The 19,018-nt window shown below is 35.4% G+C and overlaps 1 protein-coding gene across 4 annotated transcripts; it reads left to right on the top strand.

Moving 5' to 3' along the window:
* LOC123308304 (TGF-beta receptor type-1) lies at positions 1-18,748 on the top strand. Of its 4 annotated transcripts, none has more exons than XM_044890926.1 (9): positions 1-400; positions 672-795; positions 6,794-6,939; positions 11,241-11,480; positions 13,375-13,605; positions 14,512-14,679; positions 14,752-14,924; positions 15,505-15,686; positions 18,430-18,748. In XM_044890926.1, the coding sequence occupies exons 1-9, from the start codon at positions 304-306 to the stop codon at positions 18,611-18,613; spliced, it is 1,545 nt and encodes a 514-aa protein (XP_044746861.1). In that variant the 5' UTR covers positions 1-303; the 3' UTR covers positions 18,614-18,748. The 4 variants fall into 4 exon arrangements, with proteins under 4 accessions (XP_044746861.1, XP_044746853.1, XP_044746846.1 ...); XM_044890918.1 differs by lacking the exon at positions 6,794-6,939 and adding an exon at positions 7,388-7,542 and having other exon boundaries at positions 2-400; XM_044890911.1 differs by lacking the exon at positions 6,794-6,939 and adding an exon at positions 8,491-8,681 and having other exon boundaries at positions 6-400.
* The last annotated feature ends 270 nt before the right edge of the window (positions 18,749-19,018 follow it).

Below are 19,018 nucleotides of genomic sequence, written 5' to 3'. Positions count from 1 at the left end.
CAAGAGTCAAGAGGCCCTCTACTGGAGAAATCCCATAATCGAAATGCTGAACAACAAAACTGACATGGCTGATAATTTTCCTAATAAGATTTTTTTTTGGTTGAATTGTTTTGAACAACACTATTTTTAATTTCTCGACATTGTGAGCAAATATAAGTGAAATTGGAGTGAACATTCGTCGAATCAAACATGTTTGTGAAGTGGCACGTAGGATTATTAGAAGTGTCCTAATGGCAGTGTTTTTGATGGAATATTCTAAGAGAATTATGCAAATCCAAGTCAATAACACTTAGTTTTTAAGTGATGTTTCAATTTTCAATGTGTTCGCAGAAAGGCACCAGAATGCGTGATACAGTTTTGTTATATCTGGGTATTTTGTGGTTATCTCAGCATTTTAGTGGTGAGAATTTTCAGTTCTTGTTTCTTTTCTCTGCAAATTAATTCAGGAGAACCTCCTGTATTCCCCAAAGTTTGGGTTTTTATGTTTCCATATCTCTGACCGATTTATGAATGTATGCTAATGGTATCCTACAATATTCCTAATAAATTCTTCAGATTTGTTGGAAGGCTTAGATGACATAAGTTCAAGGTTATATTTTGCTAAATACCTGCAAAAGTATTTTCACCTGGATAATTTGTACTTGTTTAATTCTAGCAATTTTCTATTCTAGGTGTTCATAGTTTAAAATGTAAGTGTGATCTATGCCCGGACAAAAATTATATCTGTGAAACTGATGGATATTGTTTCACCACTACATTCGAAACGAAAACAGGAGGAATTGAACACCAATACCGGTATGTTAGTTTGATTCAGATTGAAAACTGCATTGAAAATCAGATGGATTGTTAACCGACACAGTTTTCATTAACAATGTTTGTTTGAGTTCAAATGTTGAAGGCAACTTTTCAGTTAGTCTTTTCCCTAAAATGTCCAGATCACGTTAATATTTCAAAGATACATCTTTTTTAAGGTATTGGTTATTTTACATATGTATTTCCATCTACTGAAATCCTATTTCCACGGAATTGGCAAATTGTTGAACTTCCTGTCTGCCTCATATGTGAAATACAATAATAAACTCTTTAAAAAAAGTAAAATTACTGTCCTGCTAGGGCTCATACTAGGTGACATATGGAAAGCGGCTTTTTTCCTTTTATTGGTCATCCAATCTCTTATTGAAATTGTTTATATACCAAATCTTCAATTAAGTACTTACCACAAAATCTGTAATGCACAAAATGCTTGACAGAATTTCCAAAATTACAAGAAGATTTCCAACAGAAGCGTTCTATCCATGTCAGATTATTCATTCCAAAGAATTTTTTCAGAATTAAACCTGTTGATCTAGAGAAAGTGCTAATCATGTTTGTTTTTTCTATTGAAATGTTCACTTTCATGGAAATGATGTAAAGTATAGAAAGGTACTATGGTTGAGGTGTTTTGTAGCTTTTTTTAAACATTAATTTATGACAAATATGCAGTGTGGTCCCAGAATACAAAAAATTTAGGGTGATTCAAAACAAAATAGAAAACCAGAAACTGATGATGTTACATATTAGGATTAAGCAAAACTTGCTAAACATAGCCAGTTAATGAGATTTAGGGTGTGACAGTAAAATTCGATGTGATATTAAAAACAGGCAAATACTATTATTTAACAGAACCCTATTTTTATAAAAAAACAAAAGCCATCTTGGCCAACTTAGCATTTCAGGATGCATAGATTGCAAACCTAATAAATGCAAAACTCTGATCGCGAATATTTAGCAAACAGTTAAGAATTATGATATTGTGCTTGTTTACATTTCCCAACAAAAAAATCTGTTCTTTAAATTTTTAAGTTATTTTATTTGACTGTTTAATTCAAGATGCATTTTGTTCATGTAATTGGCTACATCTAGCGTCTTCTACAAGCTATATTGAATCAAGCTCTTTATTCCGATTCCCCGTCTCGTCATATAATTAAATGTAATAATCCTCAGTCTCTGGATTTTCCTTTCGTGTTGAATCGACCTGTATATACTGAAGTATTGATTTATTGGTTGAAAAAAGCTTCACAGTCAGCCAAATTGATTGACAGCCCAGGGCTGCATATCAAGATAAATATGGCTGCTACGTTAGCCAGTAGAGTAGTTTAGCTCCATTAGATGTGATTAATGGTTTAAATTTATTTTTCTAAACATCTTGTGTCTAGTTACTTAAATAACTGGTAGGTTTAAACCTCAAGTCATAAAAATGAGCTTGAATATGGTTAAAAATGAAAATGGAAGCTTTGAAAAGGATAATTCAGAAAAGAAAACGATTCTGAAGAATTTGTAGCTTTTTGTTCGTTTTTCTTTCAAGTACGTCTGAAAGAGCGAATTGAAAATTAAAGGCCTTAGGTCTTAATCACTTGACCGGTTTCTGGCCAGTCAGAAAACATGGAAATTCCAGATTTCAAGGCTAGTTTATACGCGGACGTATTATTGCAGTTTTACATCCAAGGCTGGTCAACCTAGCCTAAAGGGATTTTTCCTCTAGCTTACCACACCTAAGCATAGCATACCATAGTTAACTACTATTTCTTCGCCGAGTAGTGACGTCAAAGTTTACACACCAAGTAACCATTACCTGAGCTGTAGTTTGGTGTTACTTGGTGTAGTAAACTTTGACGTCACTACTCGGCGAAGAAATAGTTATTAACTATGGTATGCTATGGTTAGGTGTGGTACGCTCAAGGCAAAATCCATTAAGCGACAAAATCCAGTGACCCCCTTACGCGAAACGCACTGTATGATATAAATATTGCATTTTGTATGACGAAACGGCTATCTTATCATTCTTGCACGTAATCGGGCTATTTCTAAACACATATGTATACAAAAATCTGTACGAGCGTACCGAATTTTATTCTTGATTCGTTGACCCATACATGTGCCGATAGGAGGTCGGCCAATATGAGCAGGAGTAGATAAGTAATTTAATTCTGAAACGTTAGACCTCCATGGTGATGTAAACTGCTGTTATTCGATTACGAAATTGTGAGACGAAAACAACTCAAACAAACATTGGATATCTATCTTGAGCATCTTTAATGTTATCAAATTGTTGCACAATCTTAGTGTCAAATCAGTAATTAAGATTATTTATAATACTACTCTTAATCTTCGCTCATTACTCGAAAATGTTATGATTATGGTGAAAACATATCCATACTAATTTTAATGCAGTTCATATATCAATTTTTTTCATATCTTATTTTATCGATCGTCAATTTCTTCGGAATGCTGTTTTTGTATGAAAAAATAAACGGAATTGAAGGTGAATCTAAAGTTTATCTATCGAAATACATAAAGTAATTATTCTGAATTCTCGGAAATCCCCAGAGAATATGGATTTCGATGAGGGGCAAGCAGTAATCATAGGTTTGAAAATTGAAATGGGAGTTTCCCAAATTCAATAAATTTTTACTAGCAAGTCATCACTTTATTATCAGTAATCAAAAGCATTCCGAAGAAATATTTGATATTTTTTTCAATGTTTATCAGTTCGAGCCAGTCCAAAACATTTTGGTTTCTCGGGGAATGATGCTAATGCTGCCCCCTCAGTAATATGATAATTTAAAAAATAATGTAATCCTTAAATTGAAGACATTGAGTCTGGGATGATATCGTTGTGTATTAAACCAGTGGTTCGATACTTGAGGATGATGCGCTACTTTGGTCCATTGAATCTATGGAAAGTTCAAAGATAAGATGATTGTGACAAGCAGTCGGTTATCGGAACTGGAATCTCTTCAAAATAAGTTTGATGCGATATTAATTGGAAAATTTAGTTGTTGATAGCCTAAAAAATTTTTGAAAAAAAAATTGGAAGAACTTTATCAAGCAATTAGATTACAGATTCTCCACTCTCAAAATGTCACCAACTTTTCGGTATCATTCGTGTCTATTGATGCAGGAAAATTTACACGAATGTGAAAACGATGAACTACAAAAGCTGTTTGAAAATATTATTGATCTTTTCTTCAAATGACTTATTAAACGCATATGAAGGAACAAACTATTTTAATGATTAAAAAAAAACACTGAAATATAATCATATTATATTGTTTTTTTTTTGTTCATCTATTGATATTCAAAAACTATCTCACGCTCGAAACATTGAATCTATATTTTTCATTGTCACAACAGACATTCTAGGATTCTACTTTGATCCTGTTTTAAAAATGCACAAATAAAGACTTGCCCGATGAAGTTGTTTCTATTCGCTAATCATGTATGAAAATGATTATAATTCAAATAATTTATGAAAATCGAACTGATTCAGATCTGCGCATCAGATAGTGAATTGAATGTGCTATCATAGCATTAAATCATACATTCTATCACCATAAAGGTGATAAAATGTATGAGAGTATTAGCTAACTGAGAATCATCTTGTCATTATAAATAAAGCAATTGATGTGATGTTGTCCATCCCATTTTTCCTTCTTGAGCGTCGACTTTGCCAACAATTTATTAAATGATTAAAATAAATGATTAGGCGATGTGAATACTACATCTCTCAAGACAATACAATGTGTAATTTCAGATTATGCGTTAGTAATTTGAACCTGAACTACACTGCGCAAAAAAATTAACGCACATTCTGAAAATCTCAATTTTAATTAAAGTTAACTCTACATTGACTTTATAACTTATTTTTTATGTTCTCTCAAGAAGGTTTTGAACGAAACAAGACACATTAAATGGAAGAAAAATTCAGGATTTCACCGAATCTTATGTGAAAGAAGAGAAATGAACAATTTTCAAAATACTGAAATGCTGATAAGTGATTTAATACTTGGTATTTCCACCCCTTGCGTTAATTACAGCCCGGCAACGACGGTTCATACTCAAAATGAGTGATCTTAAAATGTTCGGATCTAATCCTTCCCAGATTTCTCCGTTTGGATTCCTAAGTCATTAACAGTAGCTGGATGATTTTCTGAACTTCTCAGCCTTCTATTGAGGTTTTCCCAAACCTGCTCAATCGGATTGAGATCTGAACTTTTTGCTGGCCATTCTATTCGAGAGACTTCAACCTCTTCAAGGTACTCCTGAACGATGCGCGCACGATGGGGTCTGGCATTATCGTCCATAAAAATGAAATTTTCACCAATGTATGGGGCAAATGGCACTACATGCTCTTCAAGAATGTTCCTTATACACTTATCAGCATTCATAGCTCCATTATCAACGACCACTATGTCTGTGCGAGCAGTCGAAGATATTCCACCCCATACCATAATCAATCCTCCCCCGAAACCAGTAGTATTCAGGAAATGGCACTGAGCATATCTTTCATGTGGACGTCTATATACAAGGGAGCGTCGATCACAATGGTAGAGGCAGAATCTAGACTCATCTGTGAAGAAAACTCTTTCCCAATCGGCCTCTTCCCAATGGATATTCTCTCTCGCAAAATCCAAACGCGCCCTTCGATGGGCTGGGGTAAGAGCTGGGCCTCTTGCCGCGACACGAGCTAATTTGCACCTCATGAGTTTGCTCAAGCTGAATTTGAAGGAGGCGAGCGGTTGCAAACCGTTGTCTCAACGAAGAAACTCTCAAGTAACGTTCTTGAATGGCAGTTGTTACCCGTGGTCTACCCTGTCCTGGTCTTCGGACATTTATACCTGTCTCCCTGAATCGCTGCAACATTCTGGACACACTTGTATGGGAAACACCAAAACTTTCTGCAATTCTTGTGTATGTCCACCCTTCTTCTCGCGAAACTACCGCTTGGGCACATTCCTGTTGGGTCAAATTGCGTGTTTCGCGTTGCATAGCGATCGAGTGTAGAAAATCAAACGAAAGAAAAACTATTGATCACTAGAATTGATCGAGAACAACTGATTTTAGAATGGAGCCAATACATTGAAATTCTGATAATATCATCTTTTTTTATTCCTGCTGGGAAAAAACATCTGTATTGAAGAAAACCGTTGAAAGTGGATAACATATGCAAGCATAATTCTGATAAAAATAATTATCATTGAGAACACCTTCAGTTGTAGAATAAATTTGAGATTTCCATAATGTGCGTTAATTTTTTTGCGCAGTGTATTTACTTATAGAGTTTCAGGACTTTATTATATAATATATTTTTATATTTCGCATTTTATCGCGACGTTTTTTATTAACTCTAATCTGCATAATATACTGAAATATCTGTCGCAAATATTATATATGCGTTTCAGGTCAGAATTTTTTTTAGAAAAAATTTAGGTTCCTTATGACATTGGTATTTAGATCTCCATAGATAGTGATTATGTCGGTTCACATCTTTGTGAACCACATCATGAAAGTTCATTCGCATTATACAATAAGTTTTTTTTCCTATCCAATAATCTCAAGGTCGGTTGTAAACGAGCAGCTGATTAACAGATCCAAATCAGTTCGGTTTCGATCATGAAATATAAAATACTATACTCAAAGGTTTCGATAAATTGATTAGGTCAAGATCCCATTGGAATTCGTTTTGAATCTTTTCTTTGTTAAATGTGGACTGAAGAACTTTGTATCCCAAAAATGGACAGAGAGAGAAAGTTTGCTACGACCAAATCCGCTATCTGCTTCAAAATGAATCAGTTTCTGCCAATTTTCGGAATTCTGTGCTCAGATGAAGCTCTAGTTTCTAGTAAATCGGAATAACCATATTGGCTCGATAAAAGCTTGCTTTCATTCAAATTTCGTTGAAACACTACGAACAGTGCGGTTTTTGAAAAATCCAAATGTGGTTCAGTATTGATTCATCCCATAATAAAATCAGGAGTGGCTGCCTCAACAGGAGTGGATTTTTCCCCCCTGAGTACCCCTTGTACTGCCGGAACAAATCTGGCGTCATCTGTTGTGCCAAGGATTTTTGCAACGATTTTTTGCCCAACTCTAAAGAGGTTCTTAAAAGAAATAGTGCAGGTAACAGAGTGGCCCCTTTATTTTCCCCTCCAAGTTTTCATTTGAAAATTTTTAAGTAACAAAGCATCTAACTTTGAAAGAGTTGTGAGTTTATTTATACTAACATATAATGTTCCCCTACATTCTAATGTGATCAAGAGGAAGTGAATCTCTATGATTGGATTGAAGTTGTTAAGTGAATAGTATCTCAATAAAACAGAATTATTTTCAAGAAACATTATGGACAATATGAAATTTCAATGAGACAACAAAAGCTCTTGTTAAATTTCACTGTTTTCATACTAGGCCTAAACTCGATGCTGCTATAGCATCGCCAAATCTTCTTCGCGTTATCGTTTGGACTGGCTGAAAATAAATTGAATTGGCGTAAAAAATTTTTCAAAAATTCTAAGAAAATTGAAAAAAAATTAAACGAAAAATTTTTGGTGGATTCTCCGGACATATGTAGGTGCCTGGAGAAGGATCTGACTATTCCGATTAACAATCCTCTGCTCTGCAATGTGAAGAATAGTCCCCTCGATCACACTTTCGTGATGGAGTGCTGCAATTCGGAGGATTTCTGCAATGCCCATCTATCTCCCGTTCTCATGAAAAGATCCGCAGGTAACTTTGATGAACTAGCACTCGCAAGAGAACTGCCTACTCTAACTCTACCAGCTGCTCAGCTATCTCCTCATCTCTTTGGAGGACACTGTATATAAAATAGATACTTCTTATTTCTACCTATCAATTTTTTCCATCTTCTTGGAGCGTTGTAGAAAACTAGAGCATCCAGTAGTAATTTTTTCTTTTCACAGTAATGCACTCATAGTATTTCTTGTATAAAAAAAGTTCAGAAAACCCCATTTCAATGTTGAGATAGTCCGATACGTTTCGAACGGAACGTTGTTTTATTCTTTCAATTTGTGCCATGACAATTTACTTCTCCAATATTCAATATGTTCTTGAAATATGAGGGGGTGTTATGTTGTCTTCGACGAAGAGTTTGTGGAGCATTTGCCAAGTTATCCCAAACTGTTGAATGACTAATTTGCTTCTAAGCTAGTTGCAATTACTTTCGGATCATATACAACCCGATGAAGTTTCAATATTTTTTATTTTTTCAACTCAATGAACTAAAAGAAACAAATTTTATGATTGATGAGAGAAGGAAAAATAAATTGCAATGAAGTGGGATTTTCTAATTCGTTTTTATGAATGCTTAATTTCTACACCCAAATTAGGAGAACTGGTGGCGTGCGATAAATTAAATCATGGTGAGAGTATCCAATCAGCTTCTTATCAGAAAATTATCAGAAGATAGAGGACACAAAATGTGTAAAATCAAATTAATTTTTAACATTTATGTTGTTGTGAAAATGTGCTACCTCTACCTTCCCTCGTTTCTTCTGCCATAGCAGCTCTACAGCATAATATTTTCCTCTGTATATAGTCTTCTACATTTTTTTAATTTTTTTTTTCACTAACATCAAAGCAACACTTCTTTTTCAGCAGTTGGAATCAGCCAGATGAACCGCCAAGACATTATTTAACTTTTGAATTTTTTTATAGATGTATGGACTTGAAAAACATACCGGAAATAGCCTTTTTACAATCTGGCGTAGGCAAAGAATACTGTAATGAACATTTTATAGATCTCAACAATGATGAATATACGAAAAAAGTTTCGGCATGTTGCGACAACGCAGATTTCTGCAATGAAAAGCTGAAGTTCGTAATGCCGACTCACATGCTTCTGCCAGGTTAGATATTTAGGGAAACAATTCTGATGGGGTTTCATATTCTGTCGACTGGTCTACATCTCACACCTCTTACATCTAGGAAACATTTTAATATTCATATATTATACGTTGAAAGCATTTTTTAGTTTTTCGATTTTATCGCACGAAGGGAAGGATAAACTCATATTTGATTGATTCGGCCAATTTTTGTCTTTTAATTTTATTAAACTCAAGGATGAACTCTGTGACTACGACTACGTGGAGAACTCCTTCATAAGATACCAATACTCACGTTGTTCAAATTATTAATATGTATTGTAGGAAAACATAAGTGGCTCAGTTTCGGTCGATTAGGTTTTAATTTTATATTTACATGGGGTGTGCTAACAAAAACGACAAAACAAGAATATCTATTTGAGGGGTGGTAAATTTAGGTCATGCTCGTTACGCCTTTAGAGAGTTGAAGTGCTGCCATGAACCTAAACGTTAACGTTATAATTAACACCTACACATGCGCATTCGTCAGTTTTTAACGTCAGGTTTACAACAATGTTTATTAGCGATCTCCCACGTATACCTTGAACATAACTTAATACTTTTTTACTTGTTTTCTTGTTGGCTAGTTAGTTTGTTAATGCCGATTACCATTTTTTGTTTGGGAAAGAATTTTTGAAGTTGTGCTCCTCCCTTCTGTTTTAAATACCATACCCCTATCATTTTTTTGAAATTATATAAAAGTAATTTGTAATCCAAACGTTTTTAGGGTATGCCTATAGTAGTTTTTCATAGTCGTTCAAAAAGGATTTGAATAATATCTTTTGAAAGATTACTTTGGTCTCGGTGTGATTTAAAATTCACAAGAAAAAAAGATGCTTTCATCATGAAATGATCTAGGGTTGAAATATTATCGAGTAGGTTCATAATGGATTACCATTGTCGATGAGTAGCAAGATAGTTGTCATTTTATTTCTAAGGTTTGGTTCATTGAATGAAATTTTATAATTTTATTCGATCGATGTAGAATCGTTTCAGATTGGTGTTTTTTTTTTTCATTCACTTTTTGATAGTTCAATTCATTTTTAGTGAATCCAGAGGGAACCTGTTTCATGCATTTTTTATAAAGGAATATTTTGCATGCTCAGTTTTAGATTCTCATTCAAAATTCGCCAACAAAAATCAGATGTTTATTATGGGATATTTTAAATTATATTTTCGCCGGTTTATTTCATTTGTTTTAATTCAGAATTTGAAATGTACTTTCGATGGTCCTTTAAGAATTTATAACGGAAGATTTTCGCGGTCTTTTAGTGATTTTTGTACCAATTGATCTAACGTTATGGAGTAAAATGACAACTAGAAAAACTTCTGCATGGGGCAAAGTTCTCATGATAAGAATGAAATGATGAAGCATGTCAGAATAGAGGGATGTCCCATATTCCAGGAAATATTGTGGGTTTAAAAATGCATGCTATTCCTCCGAAAAAATGATTTGATCACTCTAATTAGGCCATATTGGTAGCTAAACTCATAGGGAATTTTCAACAAACTGTATATAAGTATCTGATTTCAAAGAGGACGGTTGTTGAACATACAAAAATTATGTAGACAATATATTTAATATAATAGAATAGAAATATTAGAAATTGACCATTTATAGAGCACCAATGAACGTTGTAGACCAGGAACCACCATCATTGTGATCGTCTGCTATCGCAAAATCGCCCAAGAGGCATCATTGCGTCACAATATGTCATTCGAAGTCATGATGTGCCGTCATTTGGAATTAAGTAGTAATGGGTTACACTACAATATTTCACGCAGGATGAATTTTAACACTAAAGCATGTACCCTTTTACCTTCAACCTGCCTCATTCAAATTGCATGAAACTGTAACTCTTTTTAACATGGCTTAAGCTTTAAGTTTGTTTATGTTTTAGTATTAAGTCTCTGGTATGTATACTAAAAGGAACGAGAAAAAAATGAGATTACTGCACATTAATTTTTCTCATGTTCATTATTGAATCTCGAAAGCAGTAGCGCTGAAAGTTTGAAGAAACCATTTTGAAAATCAATTTTACATAAACGGTTAACACTTACTTGCGACCATTGGCATATACTCATAACTTACAATATAGTCCCAACGAGGTCAGCTCAAAGATAATTTTTTTAGAACTCTGCTCATTAAGTGTTCTCATTTTCCAAAATTATTTTTTCTGTTTCACACTATATCGCTGGGAATCTTTCCATCACGCATCTCAATAGATCAATGTAGAGTAAATATTAAACTGCATACCTGGATCTGGATCTACCAACTAAAAATTCTACAGATGTACAGGAGATCTTGAGTAAAGGTCACCATGACCTCCTATTCTGCACTTTCAGCTTGAACTGTATATTTGAACGGTTATAATTTGTCACAAAAATGAATATAAATTCTTCAAGAGCATGAAAATAGGTTGTTGTAATAAATCCAATAATGCTTTAGTGTGCAGTGATCACTAATGTTATTAAAAAGAAGTTAAACTGATTCTATATCCAAAAAAATAATAGTGTAATGTAATTTTGTGAATTGTTCTGTAGAGCCGTCACTGTGGAACCTTTCCTCTTTCGAGATTATGGTCATTATAGTGGCACCAACTGCATTAATATGCGCGCTTACAATTGCGTATTATTTTTGCCGTACTTCTAAGCAGAGCAGGGGCGGACTTCATCATCATCTACAACACGGTGAAGACAGTATTGAGGCCCCCGATCATCCGATCTTGAAGGGGGTCAGTCTCAAGCACATGATCGAGATGACAACTAGTGGTAGCGGTTCAGGTTGGTAGATTACAACCTTTATTATCCAAAGGGTACATTGTAGTAGATAGACATAGAGAAATGGACTGAGCATTCCCTTCCGTCTGTGCATGAAATAGTGTGAGAAAAAGTGACAGCGAGAAACTGAATATCAGTCTTCTTCTAGAATTTTGATTGGTCCACACTCACGTTTATGTCAACAGAAAAGAGACGAGTATTGGCCTGAAGATTTCCCTCTTTCTCTAAAATAGCTAATTTCATCCTCAGTCCATTTCTCCATGTCTGATACTTATAGAATCTCGAAACATAACCTTAAGTCGAAAACAATGAAGGGTCGGGTGGTAGGAGTTATGAAAAAACATCTTAGGTCATGTAATTTCAATATTACAGGTATTCATGGAAGAATCGATAAAATTGTAACTCTGTAGTGATCTTTGAAGTACTATCTGAAAGTATTCACTTTCCTCATGTTCATAATTAGTATTTATTTTATTACACAAAACTATGCTGAAAAAATCTGGATATGTATTATGATTACATATGAATTATTAAAAAATGTCCAATATTTCAAGTCTACGAGGATATATTGAAAAATTCTTAGCCTACTATAGAACCAAACAAAATTCCAATGTCAAAATATTTTATTACTCTGCATATTCTCCTCTTAATTCTCCTCGTTGGAAGAAAATTTACGACCTTTTAAACTTTTCTTCAGTTGAGGAAAGAGATGGTAGTCGGATGGAGCCAAATCTGGTGAATAAGGGGGGTGTTCTAGTAATTCAAACCCTAAATCACGAATTTTTTGCATGGCAACATGAGATTTTTGTGCTGGGGCGTCGTCCTGCAAGAACAAAACACCTTTGGATAGCTCTCCGCGTCTTTTCTCTTTAATATTTTCCTGCAGAGTGGTCAGTAATGTCGAATAGTAATCTCCGATTATTGTTCTACCCTTATCCAAAAAATCAATCATGATTACTCCATGGCAATCCCAAAAAACTGAAGCAAAAACTTTTCGAGCAGATTTTTGGACACGAAACTTCTTAGGTCTTGGAGAACCAGAATGTCGCCATTCCATCGATTGTTGCTTTGTTTCTGGATCGTAGAAATGTACCCAAGTCTCATCCATAGTAACAATTCGGTTTAAGAAGTCTACATCGTTTTCAAATCGAGCATAGATCGAACGCGATGCTTCTACCCTTGCACGCTTTTGGTCAACATTGAAACATTTGGGGATCCATTTTGCAGAAATTGCAATTTTGCTCATGTCCAAATTGACGTGAACTATATGATGAACTCGTTCGTATGAAATATTCAGTGCTTCAGATATCCGTTTTAGCCCATTTCGACGGTCTGATGAAATCATGTCATGAACTGCATCGATATTTTCGGGGACTGACACAGAAACTGGCCTTCCTTCAATGGGAAACTTACCTCTTTTGAAGCTTGCAATCCAATTTTTCACGGTTGCATACGAAGGACATTACCAAGGGTATTAAGCATATCTTCATAAATCTGCATACCTCTTAACCCTTTTAAATACAGGTACATGATGATGGCTCGATACTCCACTTTTTCGATTTTCACAATTTCGGTGGACATCTTTTTACTCTGGTTTACTTTTTTGACCTCAAACTTCACACTGACACTTCTAATGAGTTATTGTTCGTTGCTATGGTAACGCAATATTTTTTTTATGCATGGAACTGGTCTAGGCTAACTAGATATCAATACATCCTCGTATATTGAACTATCTCAGGAATAGTGGAAGCTTTTCGCCTTGAATGTGACAGATGTTCGCTGAATAAAATTAAAAAGCTATCGTCACTTCTCCAGAAAACAATTCTACGGCTCCAACATCAACGAACTTCTTACCAACTTTTAGTTAATGAAAATTCATCCATCTCCTACTTCACAGGGTTGCCGTTACTGGTGCAGCGAAGTATTGCCCGACAAATTCAATTAGTCGAGAGCATAGGCCAAGGAAGATTCGGTGAGGTGTGGCGGGGAAGGTGGCGTGGTGAGAATGTCGCCGTGAAGATCTTCAGCAGTAGAGAAGAGAGGTCTTGGTTTAGAGAGGCGGAAATCTACCAGACCGTCATGTTGAGACATGAAAATATTCTTGGCTTCATCGCAGCTGATAATAAAGGTTAGTTGATTCTTATTCTATCATTCTTCATTAGGTTTGTTCGTAGAGTGGTTTGGAACGGTTGTAAAGTGCACAGAGCAAGCGCAATTTCATTTTAGGGTAGCGAAAATCCATTTGCGCTTGCTCTTTACAGTTCACAACCGTTGAGAAACCACTCTGCGAACAAGCCTATTAATTTTCATCACAATGATGACGCTGACCTATAAAATTCTCTTCAAGCATACCGAATCGCAGTTTAACCCATATGATCCCATTGTACTCATTTGGGTACAGTTGATCACTTACAGGTAAAATGTCCCTCTGATGGCATCTACCAGTTTGCATCAAAACTGCATCGATACTGTAGTGTTCTATGATGTATAATGAGCTAGTCTAGAAGGTTTTCAAACAGGGGTAGCTGAATATCGAACTCATGAAATTTATTTTGTACAGCCAACATTTTTTTCAATCGTCAGTGATAGTTCGTGTCCACTTTTTTGTATTATATATCACATTCAAGTTCAGTGAAAATTCTCTTGTTATAAGCAAAAAACGAAAAACAATTACGATGTCGGCAATGCCATCTTCGATCAATGCAATGTTATCCTTTGTATTGAGCGCGACTGTTTCATAAAGTACCACAATGTTTAACTAATAAACCATATTATATAATATACCATACATGTGTAATAAAATGAAATTTCACATAATATCATTTGTATTATCTGAGACCTCACGAGTGCCCAGTGTACTCGTTTGAGTGCATATTTTTTTCCGAAATCGCTACTTGATTTTTCCTTCGAAAATGAGTCTGTGGTGTCTTACTCATCTCATTCCATCAGTATATAGTGAAATTTATCGAAATAAAGAGAAAAAAATGTGTGGGGCCATATGGGTTAAAATGTTAATAAGTCTCCTTTGTTACAGATAATGGAACATGGACTCAATTGTGGCTGATAACCGATTACCACGAACATGGGTCCCTGTTCGATTTCTTAGATAGAAACGTGATGGACACTAGTGGTATGATTAGGATGGCCCTTTCAATCGCTACTGGATTAGCCCATCTACATATGGACATTATGGGTACTCAGGGTGAGTATCTGAGAAGATATTATTTTTTTATCTGTTTATGTTGAACTATTACAAGGGGAAACTTTCTTTCAGGAAAACCAGCTATCGCCCATAGAGATTTGAAATCGAAAAATATACTGGTTAAGTCTAATGGTACCTGCGCCATTGGCGACCTCGGCTTAGCTGTGCGTCATGACGTTACTACTGATACAGTCGATATACCTTTAAATAACAGAGTTGGTACAAAAAGATATATGGCCCCAGAGGTATGTTGTATTCGTATTTGAGTTTATGTATGATAAAATGGTGTTGCATATTTTCCTGATGTTCAGGTTTAAACACACCAATAATGGCTTATAAATACAGCACATTCGCAAGTCGTAGGAATGCATTCAAATTATTTTCAAATATTGACAACTGGCAATTGACAACTGTCAATTCCTAAACAGCGCTACCTACAGTAGTAGGGAAAACGAAACTTACCTTTTATTTTCGAAGCGGGAAAAACAAAATCTAATCAGTGCATACACCATGTTTTTAGACATTTTAGTAATGGCGTAGTTTTTACTTGTCAAATGTCAAAAAAATACATCTTCAAAAGTGACAGCTGTCTAATTAGCGGGCAATTCAAAATGAAACGTCTTATTGGAAACCTGCATCTCCCGATTCATTCGCATCTTGATTTTTACAAACTTATCATAATTAATTATATTATGTTCAATAATACCAGGCTCAATTAAAAAAGCACCGTTCTTATGCACTTCTCAGATGAATTCAAATTGGTCAATTCCGTACAACTCATGACTCCATAGGAAATAGAAAGATAATATGAGACTTTTTTTTTAGGTTCTTGATGAAACCATGAATGTTTATCAGTTTGATTCATTCAAAAGAGCGGACGTTTACGCATTAGGTTTGATCTTCTGGGAAATATCAACTAGATGTAATGTTGGTGGTATATATGATGAATATAATCTACCTTTCTATGATGCTGTACCTCCAGATCCCACAATAGAAGAAATGAGACGGTAAGTGAATAAATAATGGCATTTTTTGAAAGAGCTCTTGCTGTGACGTCATCTGAAACGTGTCAAAATAGGATGGTGGGGGACAAACAGTAAACAAAGTCTTGATTTGATATGCTCCACAAGAGTTAGGGATATCGTATTCAATCGTTTCTAAAAGTATGTTATCTTCGAGAAAATCGCTGTAAAATCATTAAAAACTCAATAACAACTTGAATCGATCCAATAAAAATCAGTTTGAGACATTTCGTCAATCTGGTCGCCTTTTTTCTGAAGTTTGGTTCTTTGCATATGCTTCATTAATGTTCTTATTTTGAAATGAAGTCAGTTTATTAACGGCTTCAATTTGAAACGAGTTATCTGAAAAGGCCAAGACGTAAATTAACAAACGTTGAGGCTAATAGGGCTATCGGAATGCTACAGGGTGGCCTAACTCAGGTTGTTGTAGCGGAAAGGCTCCAAGTCAGCCAAAGTGTGATATCTCGACTTAGGAATAGGTTCGGGGAGACAGGTTCCGTGTTGAAAAGACCAAGGCTTGGTGGGCGACGAAAAACAACACCTGCTCAGGATCGTTTCATCACCGTTTCGGCGAGAAGAAACCCTACATCTACGTGTAGAATGCTACGAAATACTCTTCAAAATGCAGAGGGGGTCCAAGATTCCATCGAAACCATCAGACGACGTTTTAGATAGGTGAATCTAGGTTCTAGACGTCCATTAAGAGGAGTTCCATTAACACGTGGCCATAAGCGTCAAAGACTGGAATGGGCAAGGCAACATGTCAATTGGAACGATCAATGGCGTAGTGTCCTTTTCACTGATGAATCCAGATATGGACGATTTTCAGATTCTCGAAGAATAAGGGTATGGACAATCCCACGCATACCCCGTAATCGTCGCTATGTCCAAGAAGTCCATCCATTCCGAGGGGGTAGTGTTATGGTATGGGCCGGGATATGTTTCAACGGGCACACAGATCTACACATTTGTCCTGGGAATATGACCGCCTTACACTACAGTGTAAGGCATGTCATTGACAATGTTGTGCCAAATTTTCACGCTGCTATTGGTGAAACTTTTCAATTTCTAGACGATAACGCTAGACTGCACCGTGCAGCCATAGTTGAGAATGCGCGCGAGGAGCTTGGTATTTCACGTTTACCAATACCTCCGCACTCACCAGATTTGAATTGCATAGAACATGCATGGGATATGCTCCAAAGAAGATTAGATAATCATCAACCTAACCCAGAATCCTTAAATGATCTGAGAGAGTTTCTGCCCCGTTTATGGAACCAAATTCCTCAAGAAATGTTCAACAACCTCGTGTGTAGTATGCAAAGAAGATGTCAAACTGTTATTGATACCCTGGGAGGCCATACATTGTATTGACAGTCTTAAAATGCTTGAATTCTCTGCGAATAAAATTTCGTTAATTTATTCGATTTTTCTTAACGACCCCGTATACGCTGCAGACCTACAGGCTAAAATCAATTTGCAACTTGAAATCATATTAATATGAATTTTCCTCACAAAAATCTTTTTTTAACTATATTTTTTTGCAATTAAAGTCAATATCCCTAACTCTTGTAGAGCAGTTTATATGAGAGGATATGAACTGGAAATCGGAAATGATTTTCTAAATGAATTTTGTGAGAGTGTTATCGAAATTCATATCTATATCAACTTATTGGGTGGAAAAAGTCTTCTATGGGGAGAAACAGATTTGTTTTTTTGTGTAAATCCTTTCATTTTGGGGTTGTATATTCAGGTTAGTTAATTCACATCTTCACGAGTAAGTCGTAATCGAAGATCTGCTCAAAAGATGCAAATTATGAAATCTTCATTAAGCTTACCCCATTGTCGCGAGATAGATGGAGATATTTTCAACAGATTAAGATATATTTTTTATGAAAACTCTCATTGAAACACCAAAATATTCTCTGTTCCTGGATGTACACAAAAAAAAGTGTATTAATTTTTTATTTACAAAAATTGACACCAAGGAGCGTATCGCTTCCCAATAAACTATGAACTTTGTGGTACAAGTCATTTATTATGCACTGACATGGCACTTACATGACAAACGCGATGCATAATTTTCAGATATGAAATGAGAACGACATATTTCACGCAACTGACACTTCACTCTGATGTACGATATCTGAAAATTATGCATCGCCTTTGTTATGTATGTGCCATGTCAGTGCTACGCTACTTAGGTGGGCGCTCCGCCTTAGAGAAAAATTATGTGGACCCGTCTCTCAATAAGTCTCGTAAGTCTCGACCTCTCCTGAATACAATTTAGAAGCTGTAAATAACTCCATATACCTGGGATCTCCATTCATAACAATCTAACGTCAGACGAAATCAATAAAAGAATAATATCTGCAAACTTGAGAGCATCTTGAGAAGACACTGTATAGTAAAAATGGGGTACAGAGTACTCCAAGTGCCAATCGAGACCTCGAAAATACCAAAAAAGATACAAAAATACCGAAGAATTGTTCCAATAATGAGAGCTAGTCATGAACGGGCGTAGGAAATCCCTGTAGACAGGTTGTGGGTTCATAGTTCCTCGTCAGTGCAGTGTAGCGCTGAATATTCCAAACGCGCCAAAATGAATAGTTCGATTGCTTGTTTACTGTTTTCCGCCATGTTGTTATGTCACCTAACGTGCTGCCATGGCATAACAAAAATTTAAAAATGTTTGCGTCCTATTTCTTCAAATCGTTGATCATTGCAGGGTTGTTTGTATTGAGAAACAAAGGCCTAATATTCCCAATAGATGGCAAAGTTGTGAAGCACTCCATGTCATGTCAAAATTGATGAAAGAATGCTGGTACCACAACGCTACAGCGCGTTTGACCGCTTTGCGTATTAAAAAGACATTATCTAATTACAGGGCGTCAGAGGAACTCAAAATGTGAAATAATTGTGAGTTGTTGAATTTTTGTGTTTTGGTGTTTCTTCTCTAATGTTTAGAGAAGTATTCGAACTAATCTGACTGTTACTCAAATTATTTCCTGTCTAATTTGAAAAATATATAAGTACCTTATTTTGAAGGTTTAATTTACCATTCGGTTGGTATATTTTGTAATTGGGATTTGGGGAAGATGATTCGAAGGTTGGCACAAAAATTGAAAATATTTTTGTGAACTTGTGTCAATGCCATCTATACACATGAAAATGAATATAAATTTTGAAACCGGTGAAAAATTATAAGCTTGTAGACAAATTGTTGGGAAAAGTACCTAATCGGAGGGTCTCAAACTATAAGTTCAACAATATATTCGACTCCTTTCCACAAAATGTATTCTGGAAGTGTTGCCATT

The sequence above is a fragment of the Coccinella septempunctata genome, chromosome 1, assembly GCF_907165205.1.
Source record: "Coccinella septempunctata chromosome 1, icCocSept1.1, whole genome shotgun sequence".
Classification (NCBI taxonomy): Eukaryota; Metazoa; Arthropoda; class Insecta; order Coleoptera; family Coccinellidae; genus Coccinella; species Coccinella septempunctata.
Note: the sequence above shows the minus strand (reverse complement) of the source record. Positions and strands in the feature narration are given on the sequence as shown.